The sequence below is a fragment of the Triplophysa rosa genome, linkage group LG14 (genome assembly GCF_024868665.1).
Source record: "Triplophysa rosa linkage group LG14, Trosa_1v2, whole genome shotgun sequence".
NCBI classification, from domain to species: domain Eukaryota; kingdom Metazoa; phylum Chordata; class Actinopteri; order Cypriniformes; family Nemacheilidae; genus Triplophysa; species Triplophysa rosa.
Genome location: NC_079903.1, coordinates 11,698,668 through 11,717,422, shown reverse-complemented (window position 1 = coordinate 11,717,422; position 18,755 = coordinate 11,698,668). Strand labels below are relative to the sequence as shown.

The following is an 18,755-nucleotide window of genomic DNA, read 5'->3' as shown; positions in this document are numbered from 1 at the left end:
CCGCATATATTTTTAGAACCAGAATCCCTGAATCTCAGGTCCTACAGCTGCATAAGGGCGAACGGTAGCGCAGTGACGCGGAGGCACACACAGCAGGTTTTTATGCCGGGACGGGAACATCTTGTGACACTGCTTGTGTCATCACATGCCTAAAAAAACATGCTGATCATCTGAAGCGCAGCCAGAAGCTGCTTTGACTCCCCCAAGTGTGGCCGTATTGACCCTCTATATGCAGGCCTGTGGTGTGTTCCCACTCTGTGGAAATGGTCCAGAATAGCGTTTCGAAATCACGATTTCCGGTTTTATTGAACGGAAGGATATTCACAGGAACATTCAGACTGCTGGCCAACATACTGCTGGACTTATATCACACCTCTTCTGCAGTATTATAGCAATGGAAATAACCTTGGAATTGTTTTATCTACTTTGAAGTCACATTTTGTCATGTTAAAACCTATTTTGCAGATTTTCTCTGAAAAACTTAATGCACAATAGAAATACAGATCTGAAAGAGGGTTGATTTTAGTTAAATAACAAATAAGGAAAGTTTGTATAAGTAATATAGTTCCTAACTGTAGATGTTTTAAAGGGATAGTTTTTTTTGTCATCATTTTTTCACCCTCCTGTCATTCAAAACTTAAAGACACGAAAGAAGATATTTAAGAAATGTCTCAATGGTTTTGTGTTTATACAAAAGAAGTCAATGGGGGGCAAAGTGGTTTGGTCACCAACTTTCTTCGAAATATCTTCTTTTGTGTTGCACATGTGAATGACATGAGCGGGAATAAATCATGACAGATTTTGTTTTTGGGTGAACTGTCCCTTTAAGTTGCTATCATGTCTCCAGCATTTCGAGAGCTTGCATAAGTCCCAATTCTTCTCTGTATAATCATGTATTTGATAATATTTCTCAAACAGATTTTCTGTCTTCTCCTCCCCGCAGTGATCTGAAGCTCCGCGTTCGCATCTTTATCGATGGAACCCTCATCATCTACAGAGTGAAGCCGGAGGATGCTGGGAAATACACCTGCAGTCCCAGTAACAGTCTGGGCATCTCCCCCTCCGCCTCGGCGTATCTGACCGTGCAATGTGAGTTTCATCTCTGACCTCCCGAATAACCCTGTGTCTGAAATCTCAACCTGACCCGCATGTCTTGGAAGTGTTTTAGGTGGAGTGTGATGCCATTAGAGCGGGTAATTGGTGTCTGTCACGTACAGGGACGGCGCTATTTACACCCTTTTGAGATGCCGTGGTGGCTGCCAGGCATCAGAGATATTCTAGTTGCTGTCTCTGGAGCATTTGAGCGTTCACTTCCATCTGCACCAAGATTCTTGTGGTGCTGCAGGAATTCTGAGCTGAGCTTCTGTCTTTACATGCATTTGTTTGTCAATCTGTCTATTTTAATATCTGTCCCTTGTCTCACTTTTGGTTGGAAAAGACAGATCCTACCGCCATCACCGTAACAAACGTGGAATAATGAATATGTGAGAAATGACAGCCAAATATTGTACTGAAGCAAGTTGTTTAATGTATTACATTTAGATTTACATATTTGGCAGATGCAAATCCATGACCTTGGCATCGCTATCGTTGTTGAGTAACAGGAACTATTAGATGATGGCAGAATGTCTCTATGACCAATTATATCATCATAAAAGAAAGGATGTTGGGGGGTGGTAACTCAGTAACTTAAACAAGAGGTAATGTAGCACAGCAGTCCATACATCTCAAGAGAGAAGACATTAGTTATAGGAAGCCAAGTTACATGTGTCTTATGCTGAACAGTCTCTCATTAGCAACTTGAGCGTCTGCGCCTCTGGGGTTCTGCTTCATCAGTCAGCGACACCCCAGGCCTGCTACAGGTGACAGAACATTACAGGGAAGAGCTTAAAATAACACTTACATCTGTGTCACCCATATCATATGACATCATCGTTCTCGTTGCTTAATCGTTCCACTCCATGTGTTAGACAACGGTTAGACAACCGAGAACAGTTTGTAATCGTGCTGTGTCGAACCAGGCTCACAGAGAAATATAACTGTAACCGTTTCAGACCGCTCATAGAACGGTTCAGCACGATGGTGGAAAAGAGCTCATTGACTTTGTTCTAAAGCAGAATGTTTTAATCTTTAAAGACTACATGATATCAAAGCGAAGGGTTGTGTCTTTCTTAATTTGTGTTCCCAGTCTTACTTTGCAAAATTGTAAAAAAAATGTTATTCCAAACAAGCAATATTTGATCAAAATACTTGGTATAATGCTTTGCCTCCTAAATGAAAGCATCATGCGCTAGCAGATGGCATGAGGGAAAGAGACACTGTCATTCTAGAGAGCATTTGATTGGACAAAAATCTGTGTGGTGCAGGATGAGTCATCAGTCTCATTTTTCTCATTTCTGCTGTCCGCAGACCCCGCCCGTGTTCTGAACATGCCACCTGTCATCTACGTCCCAAGAAAATTGCCCGGAATCATTCGCTGCCCGGTGGACGCCAACCCCCCGGTTATATCAGTCAGATGGGAGAAGGATGGATACCCCCTAAGAATCGAGAAGGTCAGTCTGTTGACTTTGACTGTTGATGTCGGAAATGTCAAGACTCTCGACTGTCACTTCAGGCTTCTTTGAAAGCACTATTCATCACTGATTGTGCTCTTCTGCCCCTCTTATAGTATCCTGGATGGAGCCAAATGGCGGACGGAAGCATTCGGGTGGCAGAGGTCACTGAAGACTCCCTTGGCACCTACACCTGTGTGCCTTACAATGTCCTAGGTACCATGGGACAGTCCCCTCCGGCCACTCTGGTGCTAAAGGTGAGTCAGTTTAGTACTAAAATAGTAATATAATTTATATTGTTGTATTATTATAATACAAATTATATTGACCCCTTTATTTCCATAGGTGAAAGGTTGTTTGCTTAAGTTTAAAATAATTTTGTGTCCACAGGACCCCCCTTACTTCAACGTGAGGCCCGGTGGGGAATATCGTCAGGAGGCAGGGAGAGAGCTGGTCATCCCCTGCGCTGCTTCTGGAGATCCTGAGATTCCAACCATCGTATGGAGAAAGGTATACCCACCAAGACTTTCAATAGAATGTTTTTCTCATTTGCACAAATATTTGATATGAGCAAACTGTTTATTTTGTATTTCGTCTAGGTCGGGAAGCCTAGCAGAAGCAAGCATAACCTCTTACCAAGTGGTAGCTTACAGTTTGTGTCTCTGAGCAAAGAGGATCATGGGGAGTGGGAATGTGTCGCCACCAACGTAGTAACAAGCATCACTGCCAGCACACACCTTTTTGTAATAGGTAAATGATTGTCTGCACGCAAATTCAATATGCATAAGATTCACATTAAGCTTTTTACTTTTCAGAACGTAAGCAGAGAAAAGTGGACCTGTAGAACGCAGCCTTAGAAATACACTTATTCTGAAAAATGAAGAATAGCTTTTTGGATAGATGTTTTTTATTTTAAGCATATAATAATAATAATTTATAATTTGATTTATAAAGTCGGATTTCACAGGAAGTTGTTTTTAAAACACATAGAAATACAGTATGTAAAGTAACTTGCAATTGTATATTTCAAACAGAGGTGGCGATAGAGAGGCCAAAAGTTATGTACTGCAGCTTAAAATAAAAAAGTTATTTAAGGAATTTCTTAATCAAAGCCAGTCATGTTTCTTTTTTACTTAATCGTTTCTTTTTGATTTTGAATCACAGTTTATTTTTGGCCCATGCTGCATATATATTTTGATCTAAATTAATTACTAAAATGTGATCTATTTGGCATTACATAATGCTTGTTAAAATGTAATGAAAAATAAGCTCAGTGTCTCATTTTTACACGGGCACAGTTTATCTGGATTTAAGGACACAAAATATGTCAGTAATGTGATTTCTCAATGGCATGTAGCTCGCAGTGACTAACTCGGCTGTCACGTCTGTGAAATCTCCCTCAGATGACAAGTGATGTGTCAGTGTGTAAAGAACCCCACACATGCGTTGTTTGTTTGGCTGTGGACTGGTGTCATGACAGTCCAAAGATTTTGCTTAATGTGGGAGTAATTAACAGATCCTCTGCAGCTGCTGTGTGCTGATAAGAGATGGGTTAGACTTCAGCATCTTCAGCTATCCTCCAACACTCTCCTGCTCTTATCAGACTGGGTCAGTCTGCATTCTGTGCTTGTTTACTTGTCTGGTCAGAAAACATAAGAAACGGGTGAGAACAGATAAATGGATCCCATGTTCAATTTTCTATAAATCTCCTAGACCAAGTTTGTCTAGGAAAACAGTTGTTTTGGAACGAACAGCCTGGCTCAAGACTGATGTTTAGCTATTAGAGATACTTGTATAGTTCATCCCAAAATAAAAAATTCTGTTACTTTCTCATCCTACATCATCCTGTGGAAACCAAACATTTATGTTTAGCAATTCTTTAGAATGGAGAAAGTTGTAACGATAAAATTGTCATGTGAAAAAAATACTTTTAAAATATGACTTGAATTTTGGTCATTATTTACTTTGTATGGAAAAGACCAACTTAGTCATTTTGTTGTAAATAACATTGTTTGTGCTCCACGAATAAAGAAAGTAATGCAGCATTGAAATGCATAAAGGTGAATAAATAATGACAGAATTAAAATTTTTGGATGAACTGTTCTTTTAAGCAGCAACAGTGTTCATATGCATGACATTTGCTGGGTCAAAGATACAAAACAATTAGTAAAAAATAGATACAATTTGATTGGTTGTTAGGGTTTTCTCATTGGTCGCTAGCTGGTGCTTTTGGCTCCATTAATAAAGAAACTTCATTAATAAAAAAACTCTGTTTTAGGCACGAGTCCACATGCGCCAAATAACGTCCATGTGTCAGCATCCACGAGCTCTGCTAACGTTTCCTGGGAACCTGGATATGACGGAGGCTTTGAACAGACATTTTCCGTCTGGTACGGCCCGGTGTAAGTCACGCTATATATAGCTCCTTACTCGCCTTTTTTTCTGAATCGACTCGTGACATCGACTCGAATCTATTTTTTTCCCGATGTGTTGAAGTGTTCATCTCCAAACCCACCCCTCCTCGCTCCTAGAGGCAGGTTTGTAAATGAAAGAAATCAATGGGAATGTTTAAACTCATTTGTAATATTCAGTGTGATATTCGGAGCGATTTTTGTTTTTAAAATGTATTTTTTAAATAACATGGATCTGGGTGATGGAATGCAGTTACCTGTCTTTCGGCTCAATCAACACAAAAATATGATTTTTTTCAAATAATTAAATGAGGAAACAAATGGTTTTCCCAGCTTTTAGAGATCCCTGATATTAAGGCTGATTTTTGGATCTGGGAGTCCATATTGTACACATTTTGTGTAATATATTGGTTAAAACTGCATTTTTGATAACTGTTATTATAACTATTATTAATAATACAATTCCAAACCTCATGAAATGAACAGAATATAAATTGGCTCATTTAACCCCCTGAGAAAAATGAAATAATAAATGTTTATAAAATATCTATAGTATCTACCTACATACATGCACACATACCTATAGATATGTTTCTGTAAAGTTGACATTTGCTCCTATAGCTCAATTGGTAGCAGTGCGAAGGTTGTGGGTTCGACACCCAGTGAACGCACATACTGATAAAATGTATACTCTTATCTTGAATGCACTGTAAGTCACTTTGAAAAAAAAGCTTTTAAAACCCAATTAACATTTATCATTGTCTTAATGTAACTTTGTCATTATCCATTAGGAAGATAAAAAATGATTTAGGGCCTCATGATTGGCTGTCCATACCTGTGCCTGGCTCTCAGACGTGGTTGGTGGTGCAGGGGTTGGAGCCAAAGACTGCCTATCAATTCAGTGTGTTGGCCCAGAACAAGCTGGGCACTGGCCCCTTCAGTGAGGTAGTCACTGTGACTACAGGAGGTGGGTGACACTTCTACCCGCAGTGTAGTGTAATTGACCTCTAAATGACCCTTCATATGAATTTTACTTAGGTTTGCTTAGCACCGTCTTTTGTATGTTCCAGGGTATCCTATAAGTACCCCTGAACCACTGGTGCTTCTAACTCCACCACGATGCCTCACAGCCAACCGGACACAGCAGGGTGTATTGTTGACATGGCTTCCTCCAGCCAATCACTCTTCACCGATCGACCGTTACATCATCGAGTTCCGTCTGGGAGAAAGGTGGGAGGTTCTGGACGACTTGATTCCCGCAACCGAGACTGAGATCATAGCACGGGACCTCATTCAGGTAACCCTTGCTCTGATAACATGACTACTAACATCAGCTGAAAGTGTATAGGGGGCTTTGCAAGTTATAAATTCCCCAGTGACAGAATATTAGTTAAAGTAGCCTCCGGCAGAGGTATCTCTCACATCCTGTGCATTAGCGCTTTGGAATAAGCAAAGGTACTATACCTACAAATAATTTACATTATAGTTCTGTTTCAGGATTCATTTGTCTGGTAATGCTGTTACTAAGATTTGGTAGAAAAGATGCACTGAGAGCATGAGTTTTCAACTGAAAAGCTCAAAGGATATATAGTTTTAATTCAGTCTGACATACATACCAGCAGAGTCTGCGACATATGTTCTTGTTATAAATGGGTAGATCCGACATTTACACCTGTTGGCCTCAGTGGATTCGTGACCCACTGACCTGTTTCTCTTTCTCCTAGGACTCTTGGTATGAATTCCGAGCGCTTGCTGTAATGGACGATCTTGTCAGTGAGAGCAGTAATGTGGTGGGGGTGTCAAGTACAGGTGAGAATAAGGGGCGTCGCTCAAATGCACCAATTCATCGCTTTAGCTGTCTAGATCTTCACTGCCCCCTGCTGGTCCTTATATTTAATACCCTTATGCTTTCTGTTGCTACAGTATGTTTGTTGAATGATACAAAGGTGTCATGCACTACTTTTAAGAGACGATTAATAACAAAAATAACTTGGCTCAATGAATCAAAGGAAACGTGAAGTGTGACAGGGCATGACACTTCTGATGTCATAATGTTGGCATAACCAGTCTGCTTTATAATTCACACTAAATGCTGCTTTGTTAATACACGCTTGCTGCATCCCATCTTTTTACATGTTCTGGAGTATGTCTCCTTTCTCAGACCCCTTCCCTCCCACAGAGATCTCAGATGAGGGGCTGGCCAGGCCAGTGGTGGCCGGAATCGTAGCCACCATCTGTTTCTTGGCTGCTGCCATCCTCTTTAGCACGCTCGCGGCGTGCTTCGTCAACAAGCAGCATCGGCGCAAGCTTAAACGCAAGCGAGGTAGGTCTTCGTGAAAGACACATGTAAAGCAGTAGTAATATAGTTTTGTTTTCTATTTTATTGTAGTTGTATTCATATTTTGAAATGACTATTTTTTATTGTTTTCATGTTCATTTTAGTTTAATATTTAGCAAAAATGTTTTTATTATTTGTTTATTTTATTGTTACATTTATTTTTTTTTATTTAATTTTAATTTATTTTTTATTTTTTCAGTTAATAATTGTAGTGCAGTAAATGCGGTTTATGCTAAGGAAACATTCCCAATTTTTGTTTAGGTAAAGTTTTGGCCGAATAATATTTGAAAAAAATATGTATTTGATTTTAGTTCAATTAACAAAATGTTTTAATAGTTTTACTAAACTATAATAGTTTACTGGTCACCTTACTGTAGATTTAGCATTTCAAAGTACTGCTTCATGTATCGATTTTGTCATGCCAGGAATGAAAAAAGTTTTTGGGGAAAAAGGAGATGAGAGGACAAAACATACTATAAAATTTATAAAATGTTATAATATATACGTGAGTATATATCATATTATATATACCTATAAATAGTATTTATTATACACAATATAAGCAACATGACTACTTATCATGACTGTTCTTATGATGCTAAGAAAGGAAAATTCTTGACTGAAACCAAAAATTCTGGATATAATGGGCCGAAAACCAAAAAAGCAAATTTTAGATAAACCTTTATGAAGTCTATAATTTCCATTAATGTTTTAACAATTCAAGTAATTACATAACATGCGTGTGACCTGGATGATAATACTTCTTTATGCCAAAGCTTCTGTCATCTGATATTTTCAAGTTGTGTTTTAGATCTTAAGACTATTATCCTCTTCTCTCCATATTTAAATATAGCACAGCCACTCATACCTTATTGCTCAAATATTGTGTTGCCAGATCCTCTTTGATTCCCACACCTAATGTCTGCATTATTGCATTTTAAAGCATGGATGTGATAGAAAACCTGAAGCATATTGTCATGCTGATGTGGCATTGTATTGCATTTGTCCGTAGACCCTCCGCTATCGATTACTCACACAAGGAAAAGCATTGAATCTCCGTAAGTACCAGTGCATGGCAACATCCATCATACTTTGCACTCTGGCAAATCTGTTGACACCCCGGATCCCTTCAGCACATGGCTATAGAGAGAGAGAGAGAGAGAGAGCGAGAGCGAGAGCGAGAGCGAGAGAGCGAGAGAGAGCATGTACAGTTGGGAAAAGGAAACGGCTGACCCCAGCAGCTGCTGTGTTATCGTGAGGGATGCATAGAGGAGGATTTGAGTGGTCACTAAAGTGGCTGCTATAAATGCATCTGTGCTTACCTCTGCTTTTCAGCACCGAGATGCATTGATTTGCCATTACAATCTTCTCAAGCTTTTCCTTTTTTGCCGTTCAGTCAGGTTGTCGCAGAACCTTTCAATACAGTATCAACATGAACCTTACCCCCCAGTTCCTCCAAATCGATCAGTGCAGGCATGGCAGCATGTCACTTTTAGAGCTAAATGGGAAAATGAGAACATTAAGGGTAGCACAGTCCAAACTGGCACTCGCGCTATTATCCGATTTCATTGTGGTCTTCATAGAGCTGCAGTCTCATGCTCCCATCCCACTCATTTCCACATAGCAGTGTGGAACCATAGTCTGGTTGACGGCCGACTCTCCCCCGTCTCTATTTTGTTTCTCACTGCAGGCCTCCTCTTACCCCCTTGCCTGGCATTCAGCCCTACTGGGAAGAGCCAGACAGGAGCAGCTACAGACCCCCATCCACCAGCCCTCAGTGAGTGCCTGCACCTGCACCTCTCTTTGCGGCGGGCGCTAACACGCGCCTGTCCGCCTTAGCTGCATGCTTTTAGTTAGTGGTGCGGAGCAAAAATGCTACTTTGGGGGACTAAAGAAACTCAGCACTTGGCTGCTCCTTATTCGGACACACATTTGACCCTTTAAAGTTAGGAAGGTACATTTTTAATGAAGAATTTGGTAACTTTTTAGCTTATTTTATGCTAGGCCACCGCTGCCTGTATGACTCAAGTGTTTGTGTGTTGTCCTCATTCTGTTGTACTCCATTTTGTCTCACCCTTACACTGTCTTTCACTTCTCTTATTCAAAATGATCTTAAAATGTTTAATGTAACTACTTTTATAAAATGAGCTATTGCTAAAGGCTAATTAAAGTTTTGTTAAATAGTTTAGTGGTATGTATAATACACATGAAAATGCAACGTTTCCTGTAGATAATGTTCAGAATTAGCCGTGGTTCTTGTTTTGCTCATTTTCAGATCCCCAGGGTTTTGTCCTAAGCCCCATGTCTTTTTTGATTGATAGGCTGTCCTCCGGGAAGATCAGCCCCGAGAGCATCACCTCTTCCCGTCCCCCATCTTTGGCCAGCGTAGGTGGTCCCGGCCTTTACGTGAAGAAGTTGCCAAGCCCCAGGAAAGAGAAAGAGCTTTCACTCTATAAGAAAACCAAGCGAGCAATAACCAGTAAGAAGTACAGCGTGTCCAAGCATGAGGCCGAGGTCACCACACCCATCGAGCTGATCAGCCGCGGACCTGACGGCCGCTTCATCATGGACCCCTGTGACATTGACGCGTCCCTCAAGCCCCGGCGCATTGAGGGTTTTCCCTTTGTGGAGGAATCAGACTTGTATCCCGAGTTCCGCCAGTCAGACGAGGAGAATGATGACCCCGGGCCCCTACCCCCTGTCATGGCCACCCTCAGGCCCCAGATATCCCCCGTGTCCTCCAGCCAGGAGTCCTACATGCAGCCCCCAGCCTACAGTCCCCGGTTCCAGAGGCCTATGGAAGGTATGAGCATCTCGGAGGGTAGTCGGCTTCAGGCCACAGGGCAGAGCCGGGTCTCCCATTTTCACAGGGTCTTCCCTCCAGGCCCCTTCTATGGCTATCTAGGTAGTGGCGCTGAGGTGGAGCTTCACCCTCCGTTTTACATGCCTGATGTTAGCCCACGTAGCTCTGCCATGTCCTCCTCACCATCATACCCCCCCGAGGGGCCGTTCCGCCATCCCACCATCCCAGAGGAGAGGGAGGAGCTGAGGATCCATCAGTTCGGCACTTCCGGCCACGCCCTCCCACTGGTGCATAGCCCTCCCTCCTCTCGCTCGACCGAGACCTGGCAGCCTCCTGACTTCCCCTTTCTAGGTCAGGAGGGTCCTCGTCTCGCTCTTCCACCTCGCCATTCCTCATATCTTCACCGGGACCTCCCCGAGCCCCCACCATACCCCTCCCATAGTCGCACTCTTGGCACAACCTCTCAGCTCCCTTCAAGCTCTGCTTTCCTCCAGCTGGAGGCCCCTAGAGCCCACCTTAGCAGAACTCCCGGCAGGTTCCCGCCTCAGGGCCCTTCAGCCAAGCATATAACTATGCAACAGGCCCAGACTCTGGGGCAGTTGAGACACACTGCCCATGGTATGGGCGTACCAGTGTTGCCTTACCCAGGCGCCACGGCCCGCATGGGGAGCCCAAGCACACTGCACAGCGAGAGCTCAGACGGCTGGAGGTCCGAGGCCCAGCCTTGGCTGAGCCCCAGGGCGGCGCGCAGGATGGAACTCGGCCTGCAGCAGGTGGTCCTGCAGCCGTCGCGACTTTCCCCGCTCACCCAGACCCCTCCCAGCTCACACGCCGGCTCTCCAGACATCCTCGTCCGCCCTCCTCCCCGTCCCAGCATCCTGCGGCCTTCCCGCTCTCAAGAGATGCCCGAGAGCGCCCGTCACCCCGCCAGTGTCTCCTTCTCCCGGAGGTCTCTTTCCTCTTCCCCTGCCAGTTCACCCACCCAAGGCCAGAGCGGCCAGCGGCCCAGCCTCAGCTATCGCACACACATGGCCTTTGCCACAGCAGCGGCCAGCTACCCCTCCCAGTCCCCTTCGCCCTCTGCAGAGAGCAGTGATGCTTTCGGCCAGATGCCATCTCAGAGAAGGACCGATGAGGAGATGCTCCCCTCAGAACCCTCTCCAGGGTAGGTGAACATACCATTGGAGGCTCCAAAATGACAATGGAGATTGTTATTCATCATTGTGCCGCAAAAGCGATGCTTACATGCTTTTGCGATTTTAATTACAAGTTTTTACATGTCCATTTTATACGATTTTATAAATGTCCATGTAACTCCTCAGGGTTCACAGGATAAATTTCCATACTTTTAATTTTTTTCCAAAAGCCTACTCTCCTTTTAAACAGTGTAATATTAACATAGGAATTGATCATAGTGTATAACGTCTCTCATGGTTTTCTAGTGCATCCATGATGATCCCATGGCTCTTCCTTCTTTGTCCACTCTCGTGGGCTGACCACGTCACTCACCCTCTCCAGCTCATTTCTCTCATCTCTCTCACTTCCTCTAACTCAGGGCTTTGACCATCAGGGTGGCCTTCTTAGGCGGCCTTTGTTGCCAGGGATGAGCCAGCACTCATCTCTAGCAACACTCATCCTCATATAGAGTAGAGACGGCGCTTTTTCTCTGGAGGCTCTGGTAGTCTTACCCTCTTTGTTTTTGATTGATCTCAGCTATCTGGGCAGCATTGTTGTGACCAGGTCCTCTACACCACAATAGGTAAGGGTCGAATCCATGTCTGAAAGAGGAGGGGGTTGCAGGCGGGGTCTTAAATCATTCTCATTTAAAGGGGAATGACAGATTTTAAAAGAAAGCATTTAAGGACTGATCAGTTATATGTTGGTTTTTGGATGCACTAGCAGATTTTTGGCTGCTTTTCAGAAAGATATTCTGCAATAAAAGTACAGAAAACGGTTAGTTTTTGTTTTAGAAACACTTTTGCCCTTTCTGAGGCTTGAATATTCCCCTTTAAAATACTGTTTCCATGTCCAAAAATATCATGCATGCCTTCTCTAAATACTCTTCCTCGATGCCGAATCAGTAACAGCAGTTCTCAAACTAAAAACTTCTTGTCACATTTGTCGTCTTAGTGGTTTGGTTCCTTTCTTTTTCTTTACCGGCCATTCTCCCCTCCCTGCCATCTCTTCTCCTGTCAGCATGGTGAAGCCACCGTACAGTGTATTCATGGTAACCAGAGTGTGTTTTGATGTGACGGACTGTGGTGCTCGGTCATGTCTCCCCCCTCTATTAATCACTTTCACTTTCTCTTTCCACAGCTTCAGCAGCAGGGGAGACTGTCTATAAACGCTTTGTGTTTCTGTGCCTTGTGAACCCATGAGTTGTTGGCTGACTCTTCAGTATGGACGTTTGAGTGTCATGATCTCTGCCATGATAGAGGAATGGCATATACGATAAAAGACAACACTTTACAGGAAATGTGACCCTGTGGTCAGTTTAATAGGAACCCTGGTGCACTTAGCTGGGGAACGGGAGATTTTATGGCTAGGTGTAATTTGATTGGACAGTGCTGGCAGCATGGCAGCAGTGTGCAACATGAGGTAAAAGGTTTTATCATGCTAATATAGGTTCATTTTCTGTAGAAAATGAGAGAAAAAATGCGAGTCTAATCCACTGACTGACTAATACGATGTGCTTTTAACTTGCAGAGTATCCACGCTGCATCTAATTACATAATGGTATTTTAAAGTTCACCCAAAAATAAAAATTGTGCCATCGTTTCATTTCAGACCTGTTTGACTTTTTTCCGTGTGGCACAAATGTTAGGTAGGATGTTTAAGCTGCTCTTGGAGAGTGGATAAAGATCAGAACCGTGATAAAAAAGCATAATAAAATAAGTTGAGTCACTATTTACTTTCAATGTATGACAAAGAGCAGCGTGAACATTCTGCGCAACATCTCTTGAGGTCCACAGAAGAAAGTAAATCGAATGTGTTTGAAACGGCATGAGGCTGAGTTAACGACAGAATTTACATCTCACATTGAACTATCCCTTTAATTTACATGTTGGTTACCAATGACAAGCAGCAAGCAACCGATTATATAATTAAGTGATTCATTTCTTGCAACTTGTCAAAACTTGATTCATTTCCAAATTGCACAGCGTATGTTGATAAATGGAACTGTTGTCACAAAGGTTTTTACAGTGTACTTGGAATTGTTACAAGGTGAAATTTCCTGCCAGTTTGATCAGGCCGTTTGAAGGCAGCGCACCCTGGTGGCTGTGTGAAGTAATGCATCATTATGTTTGTCTCTCACAGGGAGCATCTAGGTGCAGTGAGAGCCCCTGCAGGGTCTGAGAGCTTTGAAGCACTGATTTATTATTGTATTAGTAAAGCCAAGAAATCAACAGCCAACAAGAACAACAACTCCAGATTCAAGAAAAGGACAGGTCAGTTTCACAGCCACCTACATGTGTTCGCAATCTTTATCTCTGAATTGGATGATCATCTGTTGAATTATTGTACAGTAGGACTACTTAGTTAAGTTTAATGATGCTTGCTTTAGCACATACAACTAAGACAGAGGTTTAAGGACTTAAATTGGCCTTTAAAGTGATAGTTCACCAAACAGCGACGGCACCCATTCACTTGCAATGGTTTTGTCTCTATACAAAAGAAGTGAAAGGGTACCACCGCTGTTCGGTTACCAACATTCTTCAAAATATCTTCTTTTGCGTTCTTTGGAAGAAAGAAATGCATACAGGTTTGAAATGACAAGAGGGTGAGTAAATGATGACAGACTTTTTATTTTCAGGTCACTTTAATGTCGGAAAAACATCCCATAAACTTGCACTGAAGTACAGATTAGAATAACATGTCTTCCTATACCAATATCAGCTCTTACCCATTGGGACCAGAAACCAACCACCTACATTAGCAGTGTCCTAGCAACCGCATAGCAACATGCAAAAAATGCTTTGAAACTGCATAGAAACACCTTGGAAACCAGCTACAACACTCAAGCATAATAGTTTTACTCAGCCAAGCACAATCTTTTTTGGATGTTTTGTACATTGTTGTCTCTGTGTCTCATTTGCTTTGATGTCTTCAGATGCGTCCTCCTCTCAGACCCAGCAGTCGCATGCATCTCAGGCCTTTGAGCAACGAGAACGTCTCAGCTCTCCCTCAAAGAAAAAGTGGAAAAGTCCACTCAGAAAGTCCCAATGTCTCCATATGTCCCCTCTGCTGCGTTGGCTTCACCCCAGAGAAGACAGGAAATCACTTCTGGCCAGTATGGACCCAGTCCTCTCAAACTATGGCTCTCTGCTCTGAAAGCCTTGAAAACCTTGGGGCGGCTCATCTTCTTGTCCATTAGCAAAAATGTTCAATGGACACACTATCAGTACTGTTTTGTAATCAGCCGAAACTAGATACGATTTATTATCTTCTCCGTTTGGCACAATATCCTACACATATCTGTATTTTCTGTACATTTACACAAAGGATTAACGTTACAGGGGTGTTCTTTTCGAAGAAATAGGAAAAGGACAGGAAAGGCTTTGTTTCGTAAAAAAATAGATTTCCAATGTTAGGAAAAATCCTGCTGGCCACTTTAGGTTTTGTTAAACGTCAAAATTGTGTATATTGTGAAGGATAGAGAGTTTAATACTCTGTACAAGTATGTCCTCAAGACGTGATAGTTACTACAGGGTTTCTTTTCTTCCTTCTACAAAATATTCCTCAAAAAGATAAAGAAAGAAGTAATCTGGCACATATTTCAGCACTTCTACCATGTTTTGTGCAAGCTAACAATTAGTTTTAAATGGCATATGTTGTCTGTTTGTGGCAAAGCTTCAACAGTATTAAAAAACATAAAGGGGTTTCATGTAAGCTAAGAAAGTTTAAATCATATTTTCCTTAATAAGCTATTCAACATGAAATGTAAAGCACAGCATAACATTGAAAAGCTATTTTTATGCAGCTGACATGAAGCCAGTTTTGAATTCCAAGTGAAGGCAGGTAGATGAGAAAACATTAATTTATGTTTATTGTTTATTGTTCCATATTTATTACATTTTGCTCTCTTTGGACAGCTTTGAGGCACTTTTTATCAATTTAACAACGTGACAGCTTAGGTGGTTGGAGGTAGAATAATATTAGCACCCTGCTGCAAAAAAGATTCAGATTCACCTTCATGCTTTTTGACATGTTCAGATGACATAATTACAAATGTAAAGTGCTAAAGTAGAATTATTTGGTCCTTGTCTTGCACAAATGTAGTTAGAAGTGGTGAAATCCATTATTAATCTTTCTGTAACTTCCTTGAGGATAAATGATCGTTTGACATGTTGCTTTAGATATACACAAAGGAAGTACAGTAGATATTGTGCAGACTAATATCGTATAACATAGCAAAGTGAAATAATCCTTACTTTAATCAGTGGAAAAAGAAATGACCAGTCTTTTTAGTTACTTTCTACGTACAAAAGTGAACCTCCAAAAGTAGCTAGACTGTGCTCTTTTTTTAAAAAACAATTTGCAAGTAGATTGTATTGTAATCTTTAGTATTTGTCATCCATCACAGCTCATCGGACATAGCAAAGTTTGTGTTATTTCAATTACTAATGGTGAGTCAAGTATTTTCAGAAGGACGTCTATTGAGTTCACTAACAGCTGCTGATCTGCTACCTACAGTAAAAGCTAACCGGGCTGTGTATATGCTAGTTTAGTTGAACCGATGGTGAATGTATGGTTTGCTCCTAGAAATCAGATTTATCTGAAGACTTACAGTACAGTTAATGTGATGTTTCTCTCTGTTTTAGCTCCTTTAGACACCTGTGCAAATGAACTTTCTCCAAACATTTATGGGATTTTTGTGGGAAAATATAGTAATACGGTACAGTGTTGTAGGAAATCGAATGAAATGTCATGCGGTACTTGAATCAGGTGCACAAACACACATACTTCTGTGCATAGAGATTCACGGAGAAGCCATTTTATTGACTACAAGAAAAAAACATAGGTTGAGTTTAGAGGATTTGAATTGTTTACTTTCGTTACTCCCTCTTATTTTATGTAGCCATTTTACTAAATACAGTAGGAATACTCAAACCTCTCACAGAATATTTAAGCTAGGCTATTCTCTATTGCTTTTTTACCCCCATATGGTGCGTACCAATTCGTAAGGCTGCTAGTAAGGCGTAGTCTCCTCGAGGAGAGAGAGGCTGTGGCAATTTTTAGAAAATCTTGATTACAGTACCTGCCTTTAGCTGTCAGGAAAGAAGTACTGAACCTTTGCTACACGTCCTGCAGGAACCCATTACTGAATAAGTCCTACAAAAACCACATAATGTTTACATGATCTAGAAATAACGTGCTAAGATGTAGGCACATCGTACACATTATGACTTGGTGCTATGTCTTTTTCAACTCGTGGTGCTGTGGTTCAGAGGTTAACACAAACCGTCCTCTGTCTTTAACTAACTAAACTAGCTCTGTTGTGATTTCCTTCATTGAGTTCTGGTGAGTAGGACTGCAAGCAATAAAACCTCTCTCCAAGGAACGGTCCTGTGCGCTTACCATGGAAATGGAAAAGGTGGAATTTACAGTTCAGCTTTGACATACAAATTTGAAACGTGCTTACATTATTAAGTGATCATTTGCTGAATATCAACAAACACACAAAATATTCATATATGGAAAGATTTATAAAGTGATAGAATTTGCTAGTCTTGATGCGGCAGCGTATCAATGTATAATTTATGAAGTATGATACTAATGTTTTCATTTAGCATGGAAAGGACCTGTTTGAAAGACGGTCTGGCGCCTCAAGCGGCAACGTTTTTGTTTTATAGTGTTTCTTTTGGACACAGTTGCAGTGACGCATCCCGGCATAAATCTGTCAGTCTGATTTAAGATGGAGTGTTGCTGTATATCTGCGGATGGTGATTGACAGTGTATTTTATCCAGAACCCCTCGTCTCTGGAAGGAGAACTCAACTGATATTTCTCTTGTTAAATATACGCGATTGTACAGGGAGACATGCCCCCTTTTTCTTGGTAGAGACAAGACTAAAGGGCCATTCACACAGGGCGTGTTCTTGCGCACTTCTGCATTGTTTTTGATCGCAAGAACGCGTCCTGTGTGAACGGTCCCTAAAAGGGCACATTTGCAGGAATTGTCATATCATCTCTTTGATTGCCTGTATTTAATTATTGTGCTTACTACTTATGGTGCTTTTGTGAAACTTTTTTATTTTCAAATTATTTTATCGTTTGAACAGAACTAACCTTACACGAGAGAGTTTGACCTGTTTGTCATGTTTTAGATAAAGTGCATCTTTCTGTTCTTTATTCTTTGCTGTTCATATTAACCAGCACTGAAAACTTAGAATGTAATTCTGCATTATGCACTAATTTACGACTGTTTTAACATTAAACCTCATACTTAGAGCTTATTGGAAGCATATTTCAAACAGCATTTTTGTGCTTTTTACTGCTTTTAAAATTGTGTTGTACATTGTTTACAGATTATATTATCTGAAGATGTGTTCTGGGCAAACATGTTTTTCATCTTGACATCCAAAATGCAATGTATAAGAGACTGTTCTTATTTGAAGAAAAAAAATCATAAAATAGATTTTTTATTTCAGAATTATTGGATTGAATGATTGAATGACTTGATTGGAGGCTTCTTTGTTAAGTAATCTGATTTATTTCAGGTATTATTCTTAAACAGTATGGTGCTGTACCAAAGCCTTATGTAAAATACTATGATGTATTGTTTGATTAATCTGCCACTGCTAAAGAATTCTCCAAGAAATTGTTAGACAAAACTGATTATGATGCACAGTGCAGTGTGCCTCTATTTTATTGTCCTGGATTAATACGTAAAAGTATTTTTCATGGACGTCCAGTGTCTCTACATACTCAGATGTTAAAGATATGGTGCCTGGTGTGTCTTCATGCTGCTAGGAGTAAATGTTAATAATGTTTCCTATCTGTTCAACCACCATCTGAATTGTGACATTGACCTCCACAATAACACAGTTGGACACCTTGATTCAGCATCTTGATAGTTAAAGGGAACAACCCTGCATTAAGCAATGGCATTTTTAGAATAAAGGAAAATTCTGTTGGTTTCTTTTGTTTTAATGATTTATTTTGTTTAGTTTTATCAATAGGCTTTTCTCAAGAAAATAAAATCCCAATCAAAAAGACATATGCTATCCTGACAAATGAATTGTCCCTAGAGTCGCAACACACTAGATCGGGAAATGATAAATGCAAGCGTTACGTTTGTCCACGTGCTGTCTTTAACAGCCCAAATGTACGTAGTTCTGTATAGTGGAGCCGTTCAATTTGCATTGTTTACATCACCAGATGCCCGGATATGCTCATTTTGGCAAGCTCTATTAGGTTGACATTTTTCAACGCTTTGGTCCATGTAATAACCCCGTAAAACTTTTTTTGTATTTTGATATAATAAAAAAACAAGAGTGTTTATTTGTACGAGTGATCTTTTGACTAATTTCTTGAATTGACCACTAGAGGCCACTGTTGCTTGTGTTCATTCAGAAGGGGCAATGGATTTAATGAGAGCCTTTTTTTCTCAACATATTAAGCGAAATGCCTCAAAGGGAAGGTGTTATC

At 41.1% G+C, this 18,755-nt stretch overlaps 1 protein-coding gene across 6 annotated transcripts in view; it reads left to right on the top strand.

Moving 5' to 3' along the window:
- The window catches only part of igsf9ba (immunoglobulin superfamily, member 9Ba), a 60,382-nt gene extending 42,140 nt beyond the window's left edge, over window positions 1-18,242 (top strand). Inside the window, exons 7-21 of one of the 6 annotated variants that reach the window (XM_057350666.1) lie at window positions 944-1,089; window positions 2,410-2,552; window positions 2,669-2,809; window positions 2,943-3,062; window positions 3,152-3,302; window positions 4,831-4,954; window positions 5,755-5,930; window positions 6,034-6,260; window positions 6,688-6,772; window positions 7,125-7,286; window positions 8,314-8,359; window positions 8,992-9,078; window positions 9,623-11,269; window positions 13,423-13,553; window positions 14,216-18,242. In XM_057350666.1, the coding sequence (XP_057206649.1) occupies window positions 944-1,089; window positions 2,410-2,552; window positions 2,669-2,809; window positions 2,943-3,062; window positions 3,152-3,302; window positions 4,831-4,954; window positions 5,755-5,930; window positions 6,034-6,260; window positions 6,688-6,772; window positions 7,125-7,286; window positions 8,314-8,359; window positions 8,992-9,078; window positions 9,623-11,269; window positions 13,423-13,553; window positions 14,216-14,436 (3,607 nt within the window). In that variant the 3' untranslated portion in view covers window positions 14,437-18,242. Of the gene's footprint in view, window positions 1-943; window positions 1,090-2,409; window positions 2,553-2,668; window positions 2,810-2,942; window positions 3,063-3,151; window positions 3,303-4,830; window positions 4,955-5,754; window positions 5,931-6,033; window positions 6,261-6,687; window positions 6,773-7,124; window positions 7,287-8,313; window positions 8,360-8,991; window positions 9,079-9,622; window positions 11,274-11,817; window positions 11,864-12,420; window positions 13,399-13,422 lie in introns of those variants that run through there. The other 5 variants (XM_057350663.1, XM_057350661.1, XM_057350662.1 and 2 more) reach the window with 5 other exon arrangements.
- Window positions 18,243-18,755: the final 513 nt, after the last annotated feature.